The sequence below is a fragment of the Grampus griseus genome (genome assembly GCF_964374135.1).
Source record: "Grampus griseus genome assembly, chromosome: 2".
NCBI lineage: Eukaryota > Metazoa > Chordata > Mammalia > Artiodactyla > Delphinidae > Grampus > Grampus griseus.
Genome location: NC_139018.1, coordinates 24,166,333 through 24,191,052, shown reverse-complemented (window position 1 = coordinate 24,191,052; position 24,720 = coordinate 24,166,333). Strand labels below are relative to the sequence as shown.

The 24,720-nt window shown below is 39.3% G+C and overlaps 1 protein-coding gene across 16 annotated transcripts in view; it reads left to right on the top strand.

Annotated features, from left to right (window-relative positions):
* The window catches only part of NRXN3 (neurexin 3), a gene marked incomplete at both ends in the record, with an annotated part of 1,628,308 nt that overhangs the window by 580,308 nt on the left and 1,023,280 nt on the right, over window positions 1-24,720 (top strand). For 11 of the 16 annotated variants that reach the window (XM_082647293.1, XM_082647295.1, XM_082647288.1 and 8 more), the window contains 2 exons: window positions 4,735-4,938; window positions 11,360-11,386. In XM_082647293.1, the coding sequence (XP_082503419.1) occupies window positions 4,735-4,938; window positions 11,360-11,386 (231 nt within the window). The remainder of the gene's footprint in view (window positions 1-4,734; window positions 4,939-11,359; window positions 11,387-24,720) is intronic. The other 5 variants (XM_082647291.1, XM_082647290.1, XM_082647284.1 and 2 more) reach the window with 1 other exon arrangement.

The window sequence follows — 24,720 nt, the reverse complement described above, 5'->3', positions numbered from 1 at the left end:
GGAAAAAAGGAGAGAGAGAATAGGACAGAAAAAATATTTAAAGAATTAGTGATTGAAGATTTCCTAAATTTGAGGAAAAACACTAATTTACACGTCAGTGAGCTCTAAGTAGGATCAGTACAAAGGAATTCGTTCACATCCAGACTTATTATAATAGAAATGTTGAAAGTCAAAGAGAAAATCTTGAAAGCAGCAAGAGAAAAGTGTCTTATCATATACAAAGGCCCACAATAAGATTAACAGCTGATGTCTCTTCACAGTGTAGGCCAAAGGCAGTGAGTTGACATTGAAAGTGCTGAAAAAAATATAACATCAGCTAAGAATCCTATAGCCAACAAAAGCATCTTCAAAAGTGAAAGTGAAACAAAGATGTATCCAGGTAAACAAAAAAACAGAATTCATTGCTAGTATACCTGCCTTATAAGAACTACTAAAAGAAGTTCAGGAAGTGACTGCAGACAGTAATTTGAATCTACATGAAAAAACAAAGAGCTCCAGTTAGGGTAATTATGTAGGTAATGATAAAAGAGTATAATCACACATTTCTTTTTCTTTCTTCTTTTAACTGATTTAAAAAGCAATTACATAAAACAATATAAAATTGTATTGTTGGGCCTATAACGTAGAATTGTAATATATTTGATAATAAAAAATGAATGAAGCTACATTGAAGAAAGGGAATGACACCAGATGGTACTGCTAATCCACAAAAAGAAATGAAGAGAGACAGACATGGTAAATAATAAGCTTATTTAAAAAAAACTCTATAAATATATCTGAGCTCTCCTTTCTTCACTTCATAAGAAGTTTTTATAAAGCAATAATTATAACAATGTATTTTTGAGTTTGAAACATATATAGACATTATATGAATAACAATAATAACACAAAAAGGAGGACCAGAAGAAAGCTATGTAAGAGTAAAGTTTCTGTATCTTACTGGAATTAAGTTAGTACAAATATGAAGTAGATTCTGATAAATTAAGATGTATGTTGTAAGCCCTAGACCAACCACTAAGAAAGTAGCTCTTAGTTACTTGGTTATTTAGTTAAGAACCATCAAAGGAATTAAAATAATATGCTAGGAAATACTCACTTAAGACAAAAGGAAGTAGTAAAGGAGGAAAAGAGGAACAAAATAGGAGAACTGGGGATTTCCCTGGTGGCACAGGGGTTAAGAATTAGCCTGCCAGTGCAGGGGACACGGGTTGGAGCCCTGGTCCGGGAAGATCCCACATGCTGTGGAGCAGCTAAGCTCGTGCACCACAACTACTGAGCCTGCACTCTAGAGCCCGCGAGCCACAACTACTGAGCCCACGTGCCACAACTACTGAAGCCCACGCATCTAAAGCCCGTGCTTCACAATAAGAGAAGCCATGGCCATGAGAAGCCCGTGTGCCACAACGAAGAGTAGCCCGCTGCTTGCCTCAACTAGAGAAAGCCCTCACGCAGCAATGAAAACCCAATGCAGCCAATAAATAAATAAATAAATTAATTAATTAATTTAAAAAAGGAGAACTGTGTAAGTACTATTATGTCAGCATTTCATGATGTGGTCTTTCAACACTCAATAATCTGATAGTTTTTAGATCAAATAACTTTCCTTATTTAGACTTATTTTCCATTGAATAGTATTCCATTCATGGTACCCCTTGTGTTTGAAATCTTATAAGCAAATTAATATGAATTCTGAAACAAATTTTGTTTCAGCTGATTCCTATATTAAGTTTTTTGCTTCATCACCCTCCCCTTAAAAATACCATGTTAATAGTAGAACATACTCACCAAGATACACACAAAGGTGTACATTGAGGTACATACTTTATTTTGTACCATTAGGTGTTTAACTACATATGCACCTGGTATTTGTTCTCTGACACTACCAATATTGACATAAAGATACATTCATTTATGCATATATTCTGCCACTGTACATATCCAGAGAGATAAAAGTGGCCATTAGTTTTGGAATTATTTAAGTTGAATGCATCAAAACAACCATCTCATGGCTCACTGAATACCCTAACATCTTTTAAAAAGGAGTGTATTTTTGTGTGGGTGTCTATAGTAGAAGGTACACAGTAGTAATTAATGGTGTTCATAATTACACAAACACACAGCATTGTGCCTAGTAATATATAACAATATATTATTTAGAAATACATATCATCTCTATATAATTGTATATGTTCATAAAATACAACTTTAAATAATGGCATATATGTATATATATATGTGCACACGTGTGCATGCATGTGCATGCACTCACACACACACACAAGAACACCACAGTCTGCCATGAAGCATTATAGATGTACTTTATGTGCTAAGAAACATGGGTGTGCTCCTAGTATAACTCTCTCACAATTTGGCAGAATCATTATGTATACAGCCATGAGAATCGGACTGCCTACATTTAACTTCCAGCTCTGCCATTTCTTGGATGTGTGACCTGGTATCTATAAAATATAATAATATTGTCTTCTTCACGAAGTACTTGTGAGGATTAAGTGCCATCTTAATGCATGTAAAATCCTAGAAAGCACCAGGCAAATAGTAAGTGCTCAATAAATTTTAGCTTATTGTTATTGATCTTTTGATTCTGCTCTTTCAGGAGATAAACATTTCTTTTACATCTTGAGCATGTGTTACATTTAGATAATGCTTCTCATCTAAGAAGAGATCTTCAAAATATGTTTTTCATTTTGATGGTGTCTGTAACTGTCACACATTTGTTTGTGATCCTCTTGGAGTTTGCACATTATAATATACAACTATGAGCATGTCATGGATTTTACCCAGGTGAAGGTTGATTCCCAGGAATGACTGGTGTATTTATGTTTTTTTCATGGACCTTTTGTGTGTTGTGTAAATCAGGTTGGGTGTATGATGATGACGTACTATTTTGAGAACTTTCCACGTGGTCTGCCTTGTCTCTCCGTGTTCCTATGCCTTTTATGCATGAGGACAGAAGATGTTTGTTTCTTTTGTTCACTGTCATGTCCTCAACACCTAGAAGAGTGCCTGGTATATAGTCACAAATGAGCATATTGTGGTACCTCATAATCTAAAACTATTCATTTACTTCCCAGTATCTACCAAAGTCCATTGATTTTCTAATCTCAAAGCACCTTTGTATAACTATTCTTAAAATATGCTTGACACTTCTGTTAAATTGAAGTTTGTTATTATCTGAGCATACCCCTCTTCTTTCCTTTTTGTGTATAGAGATACTGTTTTATCTACCTGTGAAATCTGATGCCATCACTTCTTTCATTAAAAACCCCACCCATCTATCAAGACCAGCTTCAGACTTTGCCACATCAATTCTACTCACCTGCATGCTATAGCCTCTCTCTTCTGAATGCTCCTGGCTTTATCAATATATCTTTGCTGGGTCATTTAGCCATGTTTATATTCTAGTAGTTATTTGTGTGTGCTTAGTCTCCCTTCAGGACAGGGGCTGTTGTCTGCTTCACCTTTGTACCCTCCATAGTGCATATTGGAATGTAGCAAATACTTAGTAAGTACCTTTTCAGTGCCAGGTGCTGAGTTCAGTGGCAGTTGGCTTCCTAGGAATGTGAGTGATATTCTCTTCCTGTGTTCTCTAAAATATTTGCGAAACAAATGATTAAACAAATTCACGTTTTGAGCCACATGGTGCTACAGAACAGGCCCTGGACTTGGTATTGGATATACCGGGTTAAAGTCCAGACTGTGGGGCTTCCCTGGTGGCGCAGTGGTTGAGAGTCCGCCTGCCGATGCAGGGGACACGGGTTCGTGCCCCGGTCCGGGAAGATCCCACATGCCGCGGAGTGGCTGGGCCCGTGAGCCATGGCCGCTGAGCCTGCTCGTCTGGAGCCTGTGCTCCGCAACGGGAGAGGCCACAGCAGTGAAAGGCCCGCGTACTGCAAAAAAAAAAAAAAAAAAAAAGTCCAGACTGTGTGACTTAGGGATGATAACCTACTCCCCCTAAGACCCTTGGTTTTCTGTTCGAAAGTAGGAATGGTAGACCCACATTGTGGCATTAAATGAGATAACATATTGGAGGGGGTGGAGGGCTCATAACCAAAGTGTTTGGACTAGAGAAGGTTTCAAATAAAAGTGAGCTTCTTCCTTTCTTATAAAAGTGCTATTTGAATAAAAGTAAAATGTCTGGTTCCTGAAGGTGTGCTTAGCTTTTGTTGTTGTTGTTCTGGCCCTGGCTCCATCAATCTTCTTTGAACGGGCCAAGCAAACTTCTACGAGGCCTGGCTGTGCTGCTGCTCTTTTCTTTTTCTAGCAGCACTCTGGCAAGTATGTATTTGTTCGCTGTGGTGATTATAAACTGCTGCTTCCCTCCTGTTCTTCATGAAATATTTACAGGACTCAAGTTTTGTTTAGTGTCTTGTTTTGCTTTGTCGTGTCTACAGCATACAGAATTACTACCATTTGTGAGGGCATTTTCACTTTTGCAAAGCGCCTTCACATCCATTATTTCATGTGGTACCATTGACAAGTCAGTGAGCATGGTAGGGCAGGGACCAGTGCCATCAGATGCCTTTTACAAATGAGGAAATAGAACCTCAGAGTTTAAGGGGTCTGCATACAGCTTAAAAGCGGTAGTGGAGGTCTAGCAAGCACAAGCCACCTGTCTACTAATTTGGTGCCCTCTCCTTCTACTCTGCTTACCCTGGAAGCAAAGGCAGACTCTGGCATCCTTCATCCTGACCGTACCCTCTTTCTTCTCTGCAGAGGCGTCCATCCTGAGCTACGACGGCAGCATGTACATGAAGATCATCATGCCCATGGTCATGCACACCGAGGCAGAGGACGTGTCCTTCCGCTTCATGTCCCAGCGAGCTTATGGGCTGCTGGTGGCCACTACCTCCAGGGACTCTGCCGACACCCTGCGCTTGGAGCTGGATGGGGGGCGCGTGAAGCTCATGGTTAACTTAGGTATCGTATGAAGTACCCTCTGCCACTCTGTTTGGGCTTGTCTTCCCTTTCTTTTCTGATTTTCATTGGTTTGACTGAATTCTTCGTTTGTTTCTTGAAATTAAGCTGCTCACCTCTTGTTTAATAGGCCAAGGATAAATCCCAACAGCAACAAACACCTTCTTGTTTCTGCATGAGGTTTTGATGTCAATTTCTGGTTTCTGACAGTTGTGGTTTCTTTACTAGAAGATTTGTTTTCTAAGTTTCCTTTCTTGGTTTTTTGAATCGTTTAGCTTTGTGTAAAACACGCTACTTTGGTCCATCTTTTGATCAAGCACATTCCCATTAAGTCCAACTCCTTGGTCACCACTCAAAACAGTCAAAGCAGAGGACAGGGACAGGGCATGAGATGGAAGCAAAATGGGAGGGTGGTGTTTGAGAGAACGAAGCCATGTGAGTGGGATGAGAAATGCATTGTTTGAAGTTCCGCAAGGACTGTTCCCATGGGAAATTCTGGTGGCCTTGATGACACTAGTATCTCCTTATATTTACTCTCTCCTAGTGGGGAGCACAAGTCACATTACTTCTGTTGTCCCATCGGGGAAAAATTCTATCAGTCTAGAGTCTCTGACACATGGAAGGATGGTGTGGCTCTTGGTATGTGTCCCTTCTTCCTTCCTGACATTCCTACCCTCACTAGACGGCCCTTTTGATAAAAATTATTAAGTCACACTGTTACCAGTTACTCTGTTCTTATATAACACATATGCATTTTTCCTTAGCGTTGAGAAATTATGACAGTTTCAAATTTGTAGCTTGACTGAGAGAGGACCTGTTCTTCTACTGTAATTACCTACAATGATACTTTGGAAGTCCCTCTTTTATGGCCTCACATCCTCTCAGGCTGCTGACCTTCTTGGCTGGATTCTAATCAATCTTCTATGGAGAGTGAGGACCTCTTGGTTTTTGGAAGGAAAAAAAGCAATCTCTATTTCTGCTGATTCTACTCAGTAGAAAGTCAGTGCCCTGTGTTGACAGGATTGTGATACAGCTGCGCTCAAACTTTCTAAGCCTCTGATTTGTTTGGCTATGTAGGATATGTTTAGATACACAACTCCTTCATAAAGATGTCAGTGGAGTGGTTTGTCAGAGGCATGGAGAAGACATGATGGACAAATGTATCAGATGCAGGACAATACACAACCCTAGATGGCCTGGTGGGAAGGTGGGAAATCAATACCAGTCTTATCTGCCGTCAGGTCAACTGGTCACTCTTGAAAAATGCCTATACGACAATCCTAAAAATCTCTAGGACACAGAAGACTGTTTTGAGCAGTGGCTTGTTTAGTTGTGTGTCTCTTTTTTTTTTCCCCAAGTTGCAGCTTTTACAACACTATGCCCTTTTTCTTTTCCAAGCATATTTGATTTCTGTTGTCAGTGTGTCTCTTGGTTTTTCTTTGGTTTGCATATGTGTGTGTTTGGTTATTTTGGGTTTTGTTTTTCTCTTTTGCTAGATCTTTGTGGGTGTTCTTGAGTTTCCAATCCTCCCCACCATCAGCCATGGTAAATCAAAAGATGGTATTCAACCCTTCAAAGGCCCAAAGCCTGCGGCCCGCATAGCAAACAGCCTTGAGAACAGAGTGTACTGAGCAGCCTGCAGGGACTGGCATTCCCCTGTCCTCCTCACCTTCCCCTCCCTACACCATCCTGCCCACCTGAAACCAACCAACCAGAGTGCATACCTGAAACCACCACCAGTAGCCTACTGTCAAGTTCTCTGAAAAACAACAGAAGAAATAAAAATTAAAAAAAACCCTCCCACAACTAAAATGAAAACAAATGTGACCTCCTAACTAGCTCACAGAAAAGAAGATAGGGTCAGTTTTTAACTCTCTATTTCAAGGTAAGAGAGAGCCAGAGATATAAGGAATATTCAGCCCCGTGGGGTCCTGGGGAAATGCACATTGCCTTTAAACAGACAACTTTTTTTTTTTTCCTTTTTAGATGTTGTTTTGTAAGATTAGAAGGCCAACTATGACAGGTCTCACATCTTAGAAGGAAAAATGGAGGTGGAGGGAGATAAAAGGGGATGAAGAAAGAGATGAACAGGTTCTCTCTGTCTCTTTCTCTCTCCCTCTCTGTCTCTCTCTCTCTCACACACACACACATACACACAGTCATAGATCCCAGGTGTATTCCTAGAATCATTATTTTTGCATTTTAAACTGTCACGAAAATCTGGGAGGCGTGTTTTTTTTTTGTTGTTGGTTTTTTTTCCGGTATGCGGGCCTCTCACTGCTGTGGCCTCTCCTGTTGCGGAGCACAGGCTCCGGACGCGTAGGTTCAGTGGCCTTGGCTCACGGGCCCAGCCGCTCCGCGGCATGTGGGATCTTCCCGGACCGGGGCACGAACCTGAGTCCCCTGCATCGGCAGGCGGACTCTCAACCACTGCGCCACCAGGGAGCCCCAAGGTGTGCTTTTTTAAAAGACTCTGCTTTTGCCTCCTGACTCCTTTCTGCACATGGTCAGTGTAGCTCTCCTAAGTTGAGGCATCTTAGGCGAAAGAGCGCTGTGCTTCTCTAGAAACAGTGGTCACTTCTTTTTTCCCTGAAGGGTATGGTTCACCACAATTACTGGTTTGAATTTACTTTCTTTCAAACCTAACACAGAAAACTGAACTTAAATTCCTTGGACATGTGTGCACAACTCTTCATATTCATGCTTTGTTTGAAGGTTCTCCTACCCCCCTCCCTAGAATATAGCCCTTCGTAAATGCTTTTTTCCTCCAGGTCATGAATTCATATTACCCTTTTTTTCATTATAGTGAAAATATCTCCAAGCAGAGTGTGCATTTACGTACACAATCCCCAAAACTAATTTCAAAGGATCCCTCCCTCCATTTAAGTTGTGTCTCTTTTCTAGCACAGGCACGAATGATATTCCAGTTTATTTCAAATTGTTCACACATAGAAGGTCATGATATAAATGTCTGTATTTTTCTGATGGAACGTGTCTCTTAAATATCAAGGGGACTAGGCTTTTCCAAGGGCCCTGCTTTCTGAAGATAGCCAGCCATGGCAACAGCAGCCATGAGCAATGTCCAGCTACACACAGCACGTTTTTAAAAGCTTTGAGGTTGGCCATTGACCAATCATATTTTTATCTCTTAGTATTAAAAGATATAATAATAATTTTTACTATTATAGTATTTTTAAATATTTTGAAAACCTTATTTTAATCTCACAGTAACTTTCTGAGATAAGTCAATAGTTTTTTTATGATGGCTTGATAGATGTGAAACAAAGAAAGTAGGTCACAGAGGTGGGACTCCCCATGTTTCTAAACTACTCAGTCATCATGGGTTATCCGTGACCTCCACAGATCAATACTGTGGATCAGTGATGTGACAGACTTAATGACTTCTAACTGGTTTCACGATGGTCACCTTTTAAACATGCACGGAAGGCATCTTTTTCTTAGTGCTTGGTTTGAATTGAGCCATACAGCAGAAAAGTCAATCAGTATTGGTACAGCCTCATTCACGGGCCTGTAAGAATCCTCAGCAGAAGGCAGGCAGCCCTTCTTCAGTGGTGGAGGCTTGTAGGCAGTGCCATGCAGCTTGGTTAATTGCATTCAGATTCTCCAGATGTTCTCTCTCTGGAAACATGGACTTGCAGACTACTGTTTACTGTATGCATCACTGAAGACATAAAACACCTAGAAACATTCACCTCTTCCGTGCTCAACCTGAAGCTCATCAATTTAGAAAATAATAATTTCTCCTTATTTACTAAAATTAAATGAAACAACTGAAACAGAATGAACAGCACACACACACATACCCACATCCCTCAAATACCATGCCAAGGCTCAGGCAGAGAGAGGACTTCGGCTGCTACTGGAGATCTAAAGGAAATTGCCCTCCCAGGTCAGTTCTTCTGATTCATTTTTTCATTAAAAAACAATACATCGGGCTTCCCTGGTGGTGCAGTGGTTGAGAGTCCGCCTGCCAGTGCAGGGGACACGGGTTCGTGCCCTGGTCTGGGAGGATCCCACATGCTGCGGAGCGGCTGGGCCCGTGAGCCATGGCTGCTGAGCCTGTGCGCCTGGAGCCTGTGCTCCGCAACGGGAGAGGCCACAACAGTGAGAGGCCCGCGTACCGCAAAAAAAAAAAAAAAATACATCATCACTATCAAGACCACCCTCTCAGACCCTGTGAACAAGGAACTGGGGTAGATTTTTCTCCTCAAACTTATTCTTCAAGTAAAGTAGCAAAATAATTTTTCACTTCTTGACTTAACATACCCAATTGTCTGCTGTCTTGAAAGCTGCAAGTCCTCACATTGTTTTAAAGACACCATTCAGTTCATGGAATCACTTGAGTGAACCCAGAAGGACAAGCCCAGCCCAGCACCTCTGCCTAGACCAGGTCCTTGACTAAGAATAAATCCTCAGCAGCACAGAAACCAAAGCAGAAAAACACTTCTTGTTTAAAGTTCTTGGGGTTGTTGCTTTAGGCTCACTCTTGCCCCTTCCTTCTCTGAAGCACGCCCATACTTCTGCTTCCCCTCTTTCTTGAATCCATCAGTGAGGGGCTTTTCTCCAGCATTTCTCCAGCCTCGGGTGATGGTAGGCGAACCGGCAGCTGAGGCCCCACTTCTTCCTCCCTCCCTGCCCTCCCCTTCCCCAGTCCTCACCAGGGGCATGGCCTCCTCTGTCCGGTGATCGTACCAGTTGCTCCAGGGCTGTTTGCTCCCACTTTTCTGTTGCGGTTGACGACACATGACAAACCTAACCGCACGAAACCAAACCCAGATTTTTCTCAAGAGATGTTCTTCTGGGGAACAAATAAGCTTCCTGCCCCCTTCCTCAGAACGCTTGGGTGTTATAAATTGCTCCTATCTGGATTCACGTAGTTTCATTCTGCCCTGTCATTTGCCACTGGTTTCTTTCTCACGTGCTTAAAATGGTTTACTTCAGGAAATTCAAATCGTGGCATTATCTTCCACAAGTCCTCCAAAACTATTGGGTTAACCTTAGCTAGAAGAAAAGCACAGTTTCTAACTGTATTTTTTTCCTGTAATTTTCTCCTTTCTTTATCATTTTACTTCTACCTTTTAATGTCTGGCTTTAAACAAATTCTTATAGGAATTCCCACAATTGAAAACCAAACTTAGGATCAACTGGGAAGCCTGGTAACAGTTAACCTGAGACATTTCTCTGACCATTCTTCCCAACCCCTACTAACACCCATTGACTCTGCTCTATACCTTTTATGCTGTGTGTCCCTGACTCCAAACAGATATTAATAAAAGGATAGATACTCTGATCTCTGACACAAAATACCTTGTCTGGTGACCAGCACAAGAAAATTAGCCACCCTTTATTCCCTCTCTTTCCCATTAAAAAAAAAGAATTTTCTTTCTTCAAGATGCAGGATCACAGAGGGAAATAGGTAGGATGTCAAAGGTGCCCAAGACCTCCTCCCCATGTGCCTGTCTCGCCTTCTCCTCAAATGCTGTGGGCGCTTGATTCAGTCTGAGCATTCAGGCAGGAAGACGGAGATGGGCTTCATGAGGGGGTTGGTCTGGGGGCCTTTGAAACTACAGCAGAGACCCCAATCAATTATGATAATATCATACAACTCCTTTTAGCCAGCACCCGAGCCCGCCTCTCTAAAATCTGGGATGGGTGTTTGTGCGGTTAGCTGTTTGCAAGTGGCCATTTTATGACAGAAAATGACCAGGTGGTGTTAACCCTTTCCTTACCTCTGAGGGTAACGGCAAATCTGCCTGCATAAATTTCTATAGCATTTGGGGCCTGACCTGAGGAGAGAGGGTGGAGGGAGTTTGGTTTTAGAAAAAGAGAAAGGGTTAAATACTGCACTGAGAAACTTCATGGACAGATTTGTTAAAATGATATGATATGTCAGACTGGTGATATATCTTTGAAATACTAAAACAAAAATTGTCTTGATGGTACTATTAAAGATAAATTTTAAGAAAAACCAGTTGTAGAGAGAAACAAACTAAAACCTACATTTGGTGGGGAAATTTTTGCAGTATTTTCCAAGTTTAACAAAATTAATATTTCAAAGTCCAGTTTTGAAATACTTTATATAAGTGAATAGGATTTTTGAAAGAAAAAAAAAGCCTACTCGGTGTCTATTGTGGATATATATGTATACCAGTATATATCTCTATACATACGTGTATATATATATGTGTGTGTGTGTATATATATATGTATCCAACTTTACTAAACAATATACTGTACATATACACCCACCCTTAAACTTGTGCATACTGTATATATATATATAAAATGGCCACATTTCTTGCGTGTGTCTGTCCCCGGAAGGGTGGACTGATTGTTTTTGGATGTCTGCAGCTGTTACCTTGAAGGATGCAATTTCATCTTTCATTTATTTTTCCCCATCTAGACTGTATCAGGATAAACTGTAACTCCAGTAAGTTTTCCCTCAAGTTTCATTTTGTTCTTTAAAAAAAAAAAGAAAACTGACTTTATTTTGTTTACTGTTTTATGAGCTGTTTTTTATTTGAATTATTTTATTTTTTGACAGTGGAGTTGGGGGGAACTGGGGTTTACAAGCTGAAGGGCTGGGGTGATGGTTTGGGCTGAGTGTGGCCCAGGGTGTGGTTTCGGAATTGCGGCAGGTCCTCTCTTCTTTCCTTGCATTTGTTCTATATGCGGAAAAGGAAGAAAGGGTACCTGGATAATGACTTTGAAAATGAATTGAAATGGTAATTTGTTGTTTTGGGAAAACAACTCTCAGGGGTGGACAAAAAGCATTAGAGCAACCAGAATGCACTTCTCCACTACGAAAAGCTTCAGAAAATGAAAGCAAAGTTCATGACCCACAGGGTGGCTGCCAACTCTGACATTTGTTTCTTGGCATTTATCGCTGTAGGTTTTTTTTTTTCCCCCTAAGGAGGGTGGGCAAAGCATTGCTCTTGGTAATAATGCAACATTTTAACCAAAGACTTGAGATACATTCTAGCTCTTCTGAATAAAGAATGGCAGACTATTATTTTTACCTTATTCCATTCAAATATTCCACTTCTTGAAGAAGGGTCTTAAGGAGGAACAGGCTGAATACTACTCACGCATTTCTTCCTCTGTCTCAGAAGTGCACATTAGCTGGAGTCATGAAGTAGGGCAATAGGAGGAGAAAGAGGAAAGATGGGCATGAGGGAAAGAGTAGAACTAGGTGATAAAAGGAAGAAAGGAAGAAATATACTTTGAGCTCTATAGTGTGTCATATTAGTTAAGGCAATTAAATAACAATTAAGCAACTAGGATAATTGGTTAGGGTGATAAGCTACAACAGACAATCCCAGCATTTCAATGGCTCAACAAAAAAGGTTTCTTTCTTGTTCGGGCAAAGTCCAATGCCAGTTGAGCAGCGCTCCTGGTCAGCTCTCTTCAAAGAAGTAATTCAGGCAACTAAGATTCTTCCATGAGTTGGGTTCAACAACCTTGGAGTTTTTCACCTCTCGTTCTATCCATAGGGAAGAGAGAGAGAGCTTGGATAGTTATGCAATATGTTTTATTGCCTTGCCTGAAAATGCCATACATCGCTTCCGCTTATATTTTGTCAGACATGGTTCCATCTTAAACTCAGAGGCAACTGGGAAATAACAGTCTTCCTGTGGACCAGGAAGACAAAACTGGATTGATTGAGCATCTAACACACATGATTCGCAGTATTATCTCCTGATTTTTTGCTGCTTTCCTTGCTAGGGTCTTTCTGTAGGAACAAACTCAGAAAAGGAGATAGCCTCTTACATTTCATTTACTTGTTTGTCCCATCCTTCTAAAAATTTTAAAGGTGTTAGCTGGTTTAACCTTCTTTCTTGGGAGATATATTATCAGGATGACAAACTAATGAAGCCCAAATCCACTTCTGGGTGGCAAATGTTCCATATAAATGAACAGCAACAACAAAAAGAAATGTAAAAAATTGATATAAACAACAACTTCCTAAAGTACAGTGCTTTCTGCTTGTCCTGGCATCACTTTCAGTTAATTTAAGCAATGTCCTATATTGCTGTGTTTAAATATTTCTAATTAGCCAGAAATTTCTCATGATATTTAGATCATTACAAGTCTAATTGAAACATCCTTTTTCTCCGAAGACTGGCATTTTCTCTTTCTTTAAGCAGCTTTATTGATATATAATTTCCATACCACAGAGTTCATCCATTGTAAGCCTACAGTTCAGTGATTTTTATTAAATTTCTAGGGTTGTCCAGATATCACCATATTCACATTTTAGAACATTTCCAACACTCCCCAAATTTCTCCTATGTCCTTTTGCAGTTAATCCCTTCTCCTGCCCATACTCCTAGACAGCTGTTGGTCTGCTTTTGTCTCTATAAACCTGCCTTTTCTGGGCATTTTGTATAAATGGAATCATATAACATGTAGTCATCTATGTCTGGCTTCTTAAAAAAATATAGCATATCTATAGAAAACTTTTTCTTTTGCATTAGTTTCCAGAAGGAAATAAGATGAAAGCTGAGCATGAAGGTGGAGAACGTCTTCCAAAGTTGAAGCTGGCACCTTCTGGCTTCAGAGACTTATTTGCAGAACAGAGAACTGAGGGAGTTATTTGATCAGGGTATCAGGGCCTGCTTTTTGTGTTCTATCCATACTTTATCTTACATTTAATTCCATATATTCCATCTGATCAGCCATGGAGAGTCATCATAAGACAAGTTCCCAAATTCTTTCTCCTGGGAATACAGTGATTCTTATCCAGGACACAGATGCCAGCAGATTTTCTAAGCCTGAGAAAAGATTTTCTATTCAGAGCCGCCAAAAGCAGCATCGAGAGGAAATGCACACGGCAAGGATGCGTTCCCGACTTCGATCACAGCATAGAAAGAATATAACTGGCTTAAATCAATATTTAGGTAAAAAGCCAAGATTGGATTTTGAAAAATCAATTTTGAATTCTCATGATAAATCTTTAACATACTACGGAAGTTAGTTTTGGTGAAAGCATCAGAGAAAGAATACATAGTGCCCACTAGTTGCACAGGGGTTGAATAGAAACAAAACAAAACAAAACACAAGCTCTTCAAACTAATCTAAGTCCTTTAATGCTGAGGTGTATAGATGTGTACCCAGGGTACTGTAGAGTCACAAAGTATATGTGACACATTTTCTTGAAGTTAATTGTTGATTTGGAGTAAAAACTTGAGTTGAAAGCAAAGTGATATATGATGCAGAAGAACACAAATAAACATGAATCTTATTTAACAGATAAATCTTATTCTTATGTTTTAAGAAAAAAACATAAGAATTCAAAGTCCTATCATTTTTATTGTGTATCCTCTCTATTCCATTCCCACCATTATTGGCACTTGGGTAGAAAAGTTTGAGAAGACTATACAACTAAATTAGATAAAACAGGTACAGGTGACTAGAACTTCTAAACCCCTCTTCTCACATACCTATCAGAGTTCATAGTTCAACCTGTTATAGAATCTCAAGTTGTTTCTGTAATCTCAAGTTGTGCGGATCCTGCCTCTTACACAGTTTTTCACTGGAAGAGTACAAGAAGTAAGATTGATTTGCAGCCTGAGTGTGAGAGGGAAGGACTTTCCACTTACTCCTGAGCTCCAGCTGGCATTTCAGTAGCTGTCATAGGGTGTAATTGCTCAAGTTGCAACACAAAACTTTTTTCTCTTGAAGGGACATAGTGAATTAAACTTTAAGTTTGTATATAAGTTCATGAATTTTTCCAGTTAATTCTTTTTTAGAATGCCTGTTCTGTGAAAAGTCAGTCAGGTAACATACTGAATGACATCATCTGTTTTTTTTTTTTTTTTCCTATTCATCTGCCTCAAAATATTGTTCATTCAGGGAAATGGCTATTTCCAAGGGTTTGTGTGACTGTCTTTTTAATGGCAAGAAGAACATGAAGAAGGACCATCTTCCAGTGTGAGGAGAAAATAACTGGACATGATAGAGGGCAGTGATCACAAGACAAAAGCCTTTTTCCTTTTGGCTTTCTTGGCTGGCCCTTCTGTCAGTAACTGACACAGCTCCATGACAAGGGTTTCCAAGAAGCAGAAACAATTTTCTAATCAGGTTCTCTGCCTTTCTCCCTTTCTTACTTTCTCTTTTCCAGTACTTTGTCTTTCCCCATAATATCTATGATATACTTATCATTACTCATTCCAAATATTACTACCCCTGCTCTCCAAATCCTGCAAGGTACCACACCATAAACTCTTCTCAGGCTGTTATCACCAAACATTTATTAGAGACTGTGCCAATCAAAGTCTTTGGTTGAATTGGGGATATGCTGTGTTTGATTCATCTGCCAGGGATATTTCAAAATAAGTAGTAAGGAAATTTCCAATTTAGAACTGACTTTAAAACTGCGAAAGAGCAACAGAGTTGGCAGTCATCATGGTGGATTGAACTCCAGGGTGACCTGGAGCACAGCTAAAGAAAACAGGGCTGCTTTCTGGGAATTTCTGGAGGAAATCACTCATTCCTATGGTTCCAGTTCCATGAGGCTGGCAGTACCTAAGAGGCATGCAGTTCTGAAAACAGGTATGAACTTCTTGTTGATCTCATGGGTGTTTGCTCAAATGAAAGTCTGTAAAATGGTTTGTCGTCTTGAACCTTGTCTGATTGTGACTCTGCCCTATGATTTCCTAGCCCCTCCTTCATCCCATCCCTTTTAAGCTGTGTGCTGTATGAATGAATACAGTGACCTCATATTGATTAAATGAGTATAGTATGAATGAATATAGTGAACACAAATTAATGAATGTCAGTTTCCCGCTTTTTTCCAGTCTTTCTCTCTCAAAGGCTAATTCCTCTGTGTGTGGCCATTCTCTCAATCTTTCTGGAAAGGAGGGCATATATCACATGAAAGTTGTGAGGAAATCGTGAGTTTTGTGTATATGCCTGACTATTTAGGTATATGTAGAGCTCCCCCCAGTTACTTTGAACTTGAAGCCTTACTAACTTACCTGTGATAAGATTAATGTTTTCCTTCTTTGACATACAAAAATATACAGACCTTGAGACAGGGAAGTGCCACAATGTAGTCATTTGTGTCTGAGAACAGCTTTTATAATCTTGTCCACTTCCCACAGACTCTGTTATCTTTGAATCATAGAGATGCACAGTAATATAAGAGCTGCAAGAAAATAACATCACAAGGATGTTCTATATCTCCAAATCATACCTCTGAAAACTACTAGTGTTTACTAAATATTCCTTCTCTCGCACTTGCTCTGCCTTGCACCTGTTTTTTGCTTTTTGCCTTCGCTTCTCTGCTTTGGGTTTCCAGGCAGACTCAATGCCAGTATTTTGGCAAAGTCAACAGGGTGTGGGTGGTTCTTGCTTAATTTAGGCATTAAAATTTATTACACTAGACTTCTGGTTTTCTTCTCTTTTTCTCTGTCTTCCCTGTCTGTGGTACCAGAATAAGTGACATCATCTTTAGGCCTGCTTCATCTAGAAATCCCAGAGCTGACTTGTTGAGCTTATCCCTTTAACTCAGAAACACTTACCTCCTCAGGTCAACCAGGAGGCTGACTTCTTCATTATTAAGTCTCTGCAAAGGAAACTGTAGAACCTCTCTGGTATCCGTTCCAAGATTTGGATCACCATTGCTGTCAGCCTGATCATACTACTTCTCTTAGTAGAGTTTTAGTGAAGATGGAAAAAAATCACAAAGCAGAATCTTATATCCAATAATGTATTATTCTTTATCCAACTATCAACATCACACCTGAGACTTTGTATTTCTTTATGGAATGATTATGGTGTACTTCAACTTTTACCAAAACCTGAATTTTAAAAGATAACACATAATTTTGTTTCTCTTTGGAATGTTTTATATTTCTTGTGACATATAAAATACCTCACCTGTAAGTTTATTCATAGTATCAATAATAGGCAGATTTGACTGTGATAGTAGGATGCTTCCGAAATAAACATTGAATATTACAAAGATAGGCTGGGTTCAACCCTTTCTATACCACTAATGAGTTTTATGTCTGTGGACAATTTACTTTAACCCTCAGTTTCCTCAGTTGTAAACTGTGCATAATTATAGTATCTGCGTCTTTGAGTAAGAACAGAAGCTAGAACGTAACATGTGCTAAATGTGTGATGATGGTGATGGTTTTGGTGATGATGAGGATGACTTGTACTAGCAGAGTATTTCAACTGAAAAGATGATCTTTTGAGAACTGTTTTTGTTCAAGAATGGATACCTATGTATTCTTAAAGCCTTTCTTGGTAGCTTAATAGATGCCTGTAAAATGCATCCTACTTCCTTCAGTCTATTACTCAGGGCAATAATAAACTCTTTTCAAGGTCATCAAAGTTGCATTGGATTCTGCATCAATAGCATTACTAATACTGTTGATGAGAACATCACATTGGCTTTTTTTTCCCCCTCAGTGCATTATGATAAACAAATACTTGATGTTAACCCAGAACTAATGAAAGTATTTTGGTTTCATGAGTTCTTCTGTTTTTGTCTTGGAGACTCTGATATCATTTTAATGAAAGCTTAATAGTGTTCTAAAATGAAAATATTATCTTTAAAGTGCACAGATATGATTCAATGATATCATATTTGTGACTTTAATATCTTCTAATATCAATTTTGTATAATCTAAATAGGAACTAAAATAAAAGAGAGTCAGAGAAATAAGAGTTTTTGCAGCAAGGGTACAGATTTCTGGCTAAGAACATTACTGTCTGTCTGGCTTCCTTGGTACATTCCTGGCATGGATTTAAAAGTCATCAAGTTTATTCAGACCATTGTGAGAAAGGAGGGCTAGATCACCAAGAGGAGAAGAGAGTCATCCCCTTCTTAGGAGATCTTGTATTTTGGTTTCAACCAGTTTGTTGAGGCATAGCATAAGTCAGTATGTTAAGAGATTCACATGTGGACCTTTGGGTAATTGAAATTACACATATTCCATACACATACACAAAGGCTGGTGGTTCAGGCCTTATCAGATTTATTCATGATGCCCAGAGAAGTAGAGAATTAATGACCATTTAGCAGTTAGAACTACAGTACCATCCATCCCCAAATTCTGAGAATGTCCTTTGAGCACAGGTTAAAATAGAGAAAATCAGAAGAAGGAACGTCTCTTTCAGTGGCTTTAGCTAAGACCACTTTTTCTGTGATTTGAAACTGATCCCTGGGCTCTAACATGCAAATCTATCACTTTTTGGTCTGCTTCTCTTATGTACAGTGGGCTCCTGGTATGGAAAAGTCCACTCAGGAAGGTATTTTAACATTTGTAATCCATCTGGATCTTAGAAAGGATAAAGGGATTGGGATCAAGCACCCAATTAAAGAGTAGATAGAAGTGAGATTGAAGCATTATATTATAAATAAGTGGCTTCCCAAGGAGAGTGTTTTGTCTCATAAAAGGAAGAAGCAGAGGAAATAGCAAAGGAGATGGAAAAAACAAAGAAGTTAAAAACACACTTCACGAAGTATATAGATATAAGAAAAGTTGATAGAGTTATTGAATTTTAGAAAAGGTTGATAAATAAAGGCGTAAAATTTCTCTATCTGAACATCCTAAAAAAGAGCAAACACCTTGCCAATTTAGGAATGATCTATGGTGAACTGAACTGTCTGGCAAGAGCGGCAATATAGACTCCTAGAACTGTTTACAATCACAGTTCAAGCCACTGTACTTTTCCATGAAATTAGTGTACATAGTTTGGAGATATGTACGTACATATAGTGATATCTTATGTCAACACAGCCTCAAATTTTTATGCTGATATCTGGCCACTGTAGGATTTTCGTGACCTGAAGCTACCTTGGACATAGTGTATACTTAAAAAATAATTAAGTCACTGAGGTAATGAATTGTACCCATTTCTCTACCTTAATTTATTATTTTCACAAATACTCTTAGGGATCGATACAGAGATACAAGCCAGAAAAATATAAACTACAGCTCTTTGTTTTGTTGTCATTCTAAAAGGAAGAAAAAAATAACTGGAGTGAATTTGTTCTTTTATCCCTAATAATCTGAAAGAATAAATATTATTTCCTCTGTAAAGCAGGGAATTTCAGACAAAATGAAGGTTTTCATGAAATCCAATTTGTCCAGGCTTTGGTTGGGTCAGAAGAATTTCATGAAGGAAGGTGAATGTGTATCAGTAAATATTACATGTTGTCACTCTTTGTTCACTTATTCGATGATCATTTACTGAGAGTTAACTGGGTTCCAGGTGTTGATGTCAGTTTTAGGGATTTATACTGTGGATTTCCAAGGAAAATGCAGAAGGAATCCTCATAGACTAGGCACACACCCATTTTCCCCTCGTTTTCTGTTTCTCTTAGAGAAATTGAAACTCAGATGTATGTACCTTTAAAATCCAGATGAGTTTCTCATAGATTTTATTCAGCAATTGTTCATTTCAGTATTCCATTCAACATAATGGTTTCTTTTTTTCACAATGTATGTATATTCCTAGTGCTGAGGCCCTGAACACTGGGTCTCCTTAGTCACGTCTTTTTCCTTATTTTCCTTTTTCTGTTTTGGCTTGTCCTCCTGCGTCTGACCACCTGCTTAGAGCCATATAAAACGTCAACAGCTGATGTTTCAGGCGCTGTAATTTTGACTATAAATGGTGTTTCTGTTTTTTCTTCTACGGTTTGAAAATGTCTTTTTATACTCTGATCCATTTTATTTGTCTAATAGCCGCAGTAAGGTTTACAAGGTGACAAGTTCGCTAAGTATTAGGCACAGTTTATATTTAGGAACAGTTTATATTTTGAAAATTAGGAAGGATCACTTTATCAATGAGGTGTAGTACGTGTAGTAACCATTTGACAAGTTAACATTACCAACCAAACCCTTTATTCCTGTTTGATAACAAGATAAATGCATCAGTGAATATACTTCTTTTTTGTTGCTTTTCACTAGATAGTATATATAGTGCAGCAGGTTTCCCTCATACATTATTTAGGAGAAGATTATAATTTGAACTATAGAATTTCTGGAACAGTTAACCACAAAGTGCAAGTCTCCCTACTGATTAAGAGCATCTCAACAGAGTTTTTCTCAGTTTTGGAATCAATTTTGGGAAGAAAACTTAGGCACCAGGGGATGTTGCTTCTGAAAGAAACAGAGTAATTTTCTGGCTGTTCTATTGATTAAGTGACTAAAATCACAAGGCTTTCTAACTGGATGTTTATTAGAAGTTGGAGAAATAAATCTTAAAGGGGATGTTTACATTTTCCTTCTGAAAATGAAGTTGTTTCAGAGTAAATCTGATTATACAGTATTTGTATACAAAACAATTTTGCTGTCATCCCAAAAGCCTTGTGAAAGCAAGAGGTATATGGTGCTTACTTACAGTAATCTAAGTCTTCCTGAATGGTTGACATTATATTGCAATAGGAAAATGTTAAAAGGCATGTGTTCTAAAAGAGAGACAAAATGTAATAGAGAGCATATCCCCTGAAGCAAAGTCTTTGAACGGTTATGAGCTCAGGATCCTCCCAGTAGGCCTGTCGGGGGCATATATTTAAATATTAACATATTATGAATGGGGAAGCCAAGGCTTGGGGAAGGTGCGTGCATTGCATAAGGTCTCAGGGTGATCAGTGGCAGGCATGAGTCTTCAAAAATTTCATTTTCTGATTCTTAATCAAATGAACACCATTTGTCACCTAAGTTGTAGTCTTTCAGTGATGCTACGAGACATGATTTTCTTCAGAATTAGTTTTAAAAAATGCAGGGTGGGGGGGTAAGCCACTGCAAAGATACCAAATTAGGAAGGATATGGTGACCTGAAGTCTTGGTTGTTGGGTGAACAGCATTATGAATAGAGTGAGTTTAGTTCTGCAGTCTAAGAGATGACAGAGAAATGAAATTCGTGTTACCCACAAGTGTGGGCAGGATAAAATCTAAAACAATAAACAGGGGGCTATTCCTCTGTTCTTAAGAAAATAAAAAGTAAGAAAATTAGAAATGTTCAAGGTGGAGAGAAGAAGGGCTGTCTGTTTCCTCTGAGTGGTTTTCCTGTGACAGTCTGTCAGGAAACCCTTTTCCTTCCAAGGAGAAGGAACTACCCCACTGACCGAAAGGAGGATGCCCCCAGGAGTGGGGTGGTGAGGGAAGCAGAGACAGAAAACAGGAACGGAGCTGAAGCAGCAGATGGCAACAACATAATGTGTGCAAAGTAGGCAAAGACCAAGGGAAGGGACACACGTGAGTATTTGTAATGGAGCAGCATAAGAGGAATGTGTTCTGTCGCTGTAGAAAAATTCTGTATCTTTCTGATCTCACAAGGAAAAAGAAAACACGGTAGAAGGTGAATGAAGTCAGTATGGTGAAGCCATTGGCCTAGGGGACGGCTAGAGAAGGCTTGCCATCTCCTTATAAGAAGAAATTCATGGTTGAAATTAAAGTCATATTGTATACCTGTCAGTAGTTGGAATGTTTAACTTAACTGTTTGATTCATTTATTGTTATTTACAAGCAAACTCCCTATTTGTTAAAGGAAGCAATTAAAAAAAAAACTTGCTGATTATCAGAAATAGAAAAGCTAGGTGTTCTATTACCCTAATGACTAGGTAAGTGCCCAGGTACTTACCCATGACTGAGTCTATCCATACCCCTACATACCTGGTAGAATGAGAATCTCATGATTGACATCTCAAAGGCAAGAAAATTGAACACTAAGTAAAGACACAACCCCATTCTTTCCCCTTGACAAATTTTCCCTGAATGCTTTTCTTCCTTTGTTACAGCAAAAATGGATGCTGCTAAGTCCATATACAAGGACATTTGCAATAACAAACTTTAAACCTTTGCTATTGTTATATAAAGTGATCGACTTTACAAATGGCTACTAGTTACAGTAAAAATTATAGCCAAGATTGTTTTCTGCCTGCCAGGCTCTGAGATGAGCAGTTTGCTTGCATGATCTTGTTTAATCTTCACCATGGTCTTACAAGGTGTTATTATCCTCATTTTAGACATGAGACTTAATCATGTGAAACGCTTTGCCTGGCCTCACCTTCAGTATATCTGACCTCAATGCTGTGCTCCTCACGACCGCACATGTTGCCTGTCCAGCTCAGATGCTGACATGTTGATGCTCAAATGAACGCAATCAGCACTCCAGGACAAGGGCTAATGGTCCCCACGAAAGACGCTGCATCTAGTCACTAATAAATCCTATTTCTTTAGCTTGTCTTTCTGTAACCTTGACCTTTCCGGAGTCAGGCTTCCTCACCTCAGCTTTATAGACATATTAGTGTCCCGTTCTTATTCGTAACTAGTCTCTAAGGCACTGCTTAATTCTGTGACAGGAAGGTACTTGGCATTTAGGGATGCATAGAGGATGAATTAGGAATTATCACAGACATAGGGATGACTAAGAAGAGGGTAGTGTTGGAATGCCATAACAGCTAATTGCTGAGTCGTCCTCCATGTGCCTGATGCCTAGTTGGTATTCCTTGTCTTTTATCTCTTTCCATTAGACCCTAGTGCTCTAGTCTCAGCAAACAGATTGTGGTTACCCGACTTCCCCAAACTCTCTTATACCTCCGTTTCTGCATCCATGCTCTACCTTATGCACTTTACCTTATGTGGACCATTTCTGTCTGTATCTCCATAGCCAACTGCTTCTCATCCTTCATGACAGCTCAGGGGTCACCACTCTTGCGAAGCCTTCCCTTCCTCAGGCGTGTCTAGGTTTGTTCATCTCTAAAGTTCCAGAGCACCCTGAGTGCACAACCTTCAGAAGTCTCATCACATTTGTGTTGCTTTATTTGCTTACATGTGTACCTCCTGAACCAATCTTTGGATTCCTCACAGTTTGGGAAAATGTCCTATTCGTCATTGTATCTTCACTGTTTGGCCAGTGCCAGACATATAGTTGGCATTAATGCACATTTATTGAATTAATAATTATAAGCCTAATGACCTGAAACTTTGGATGACAAGAGAAATCTCCATGTATGAATACAGATTACTTAGTAAGAGGAAAATTGTTCCATATTTACAAAGAAGGAAATCTCAGCAGATCCAATTAGAATACCATAGATTAACATGTTAAGGATATTTGTCCAGGTCCTAAAGAGAAATATGTTTTCAGAAATCCTTACTAAATACTACTGTGTTAGAAGGCTGACATTTAAAATGAGGAAATGTGATTTCAAATTGATCTGATTCTTCTTTTGATTGTTCAAAGAAACATCGGAAGCACAAATTGCTTTTGGGCAGTATTGTTCTGTACATGTCAAATTGTATAGGTTTTATGTCTCACCCACCCTGGATAGAAATCTATACTCTTTCCTGTATTACTTTTATAGGCCTCTTTAAGCTTCAAACTGATCCTAAAGAGAATGAGGAACATTACTCAGAGCAGAAAAACAAAACAAAAACAAATAACAACAGCATGGGTGGCAGCGTTACCTGGTGGGAAGGAAATAACTTGTGGGTTCAGTTATACCTGCTCTGCTACTCATTAGCCCTTGTCCCTAAGGCAATTTCTCTGAGCCATCATTATTAGTAGTAATAGCTATAACATCATTTGATGAAGAAGAAAAATAATTGAACAGAAGCCTTGCTCCCAACCATGTGATTTTCATCCCAGCATTTAAACGGGCACCAAAACCCACTGTCACTCCTGTGGCCCTCATGTCTCACAGCTTGGATTGCTCGTTGATCATTTGAACTTGTAACAATAGAAACATCAGTTACCCGGGCCTCCTGGGTACTTGCCTAACCTTTCTGATTTTTCAAAGGAAATTGCTTCTTTTGTAAAATGTTTCGCAGGAGATAGGACAGGAATCAGTGTTTGAAGAAGCTGAGTGTGCCCGAGATAACTTCCAGGGTTTTAATGTAGCAGCTGGTATAGAATCTTGTGTGAAATGAATTCAGGGCTTTTTCTCTCACTCCAAGTAAGGTCATATTATTAAGAGTGAGGATCCTCATCTAGCAAAGTCACAGGGATCAAGGGTTCAGTTTAATGCCGGAGAGGTTAAGCTGTCCTTGGTAAAGCTGAGTGGTACAAGTGTCACGCCTTTATGTTTGCCTATGAAGAGATATATACAGAAGAAACAAAAACATCAAAAATGGGCCAGTGTTTAGTGAGCGTTTATTTTGGGCCATGTAATATTTTCACTTGTTACATATATTCTATAATCCCACAATAATTATATGCAGTAGGCAGAACCGTCTATATAATTTGTGGAGCCTAGTGCAAAATGAAAATGTGAACCCCTTGTTAAAAAAGGAGGAAAGAAGCTTACCCTTTTCTTTAACACTCTGTCTCTCTCTACCTGTGGTGGTGTTTTTCTTTCCTTTTTCTTAAATTTGCCATCTGATGTGCTCCCTCAAGCATGAGGATACTCATGGGCTGAGTGCAGACCCTCACAGTCACACAAGACTGCACCCAACGGCTCAGCACAAAGGGCATAAAGTAGCAGCAGTTGTTTTCTGGGTGGAGGTAGAAAAGAGGGTGGCCAAGCAGTCATCCTGAGGGCCAGGAGCATGCATGAATGAAGCCTCCCTTTCAACATCACTTAAAAAAAAAATTCAGATAAAATTCTTTTTTATTTTTTTTAAATTTTATTTTTTTTATACAGCAGATTCTTATTAGTCATCAATTTTATAGACATCAGTGTATACATGTCAATCCCAATCTCCCAATTCATTGCACCCCCACCCCCACCCCCCCACCGCTTTCCCCCCTTGGTGTCCATACGTTTGTTCTCTACGTCTGTGTCTCAATTTCTGCCCT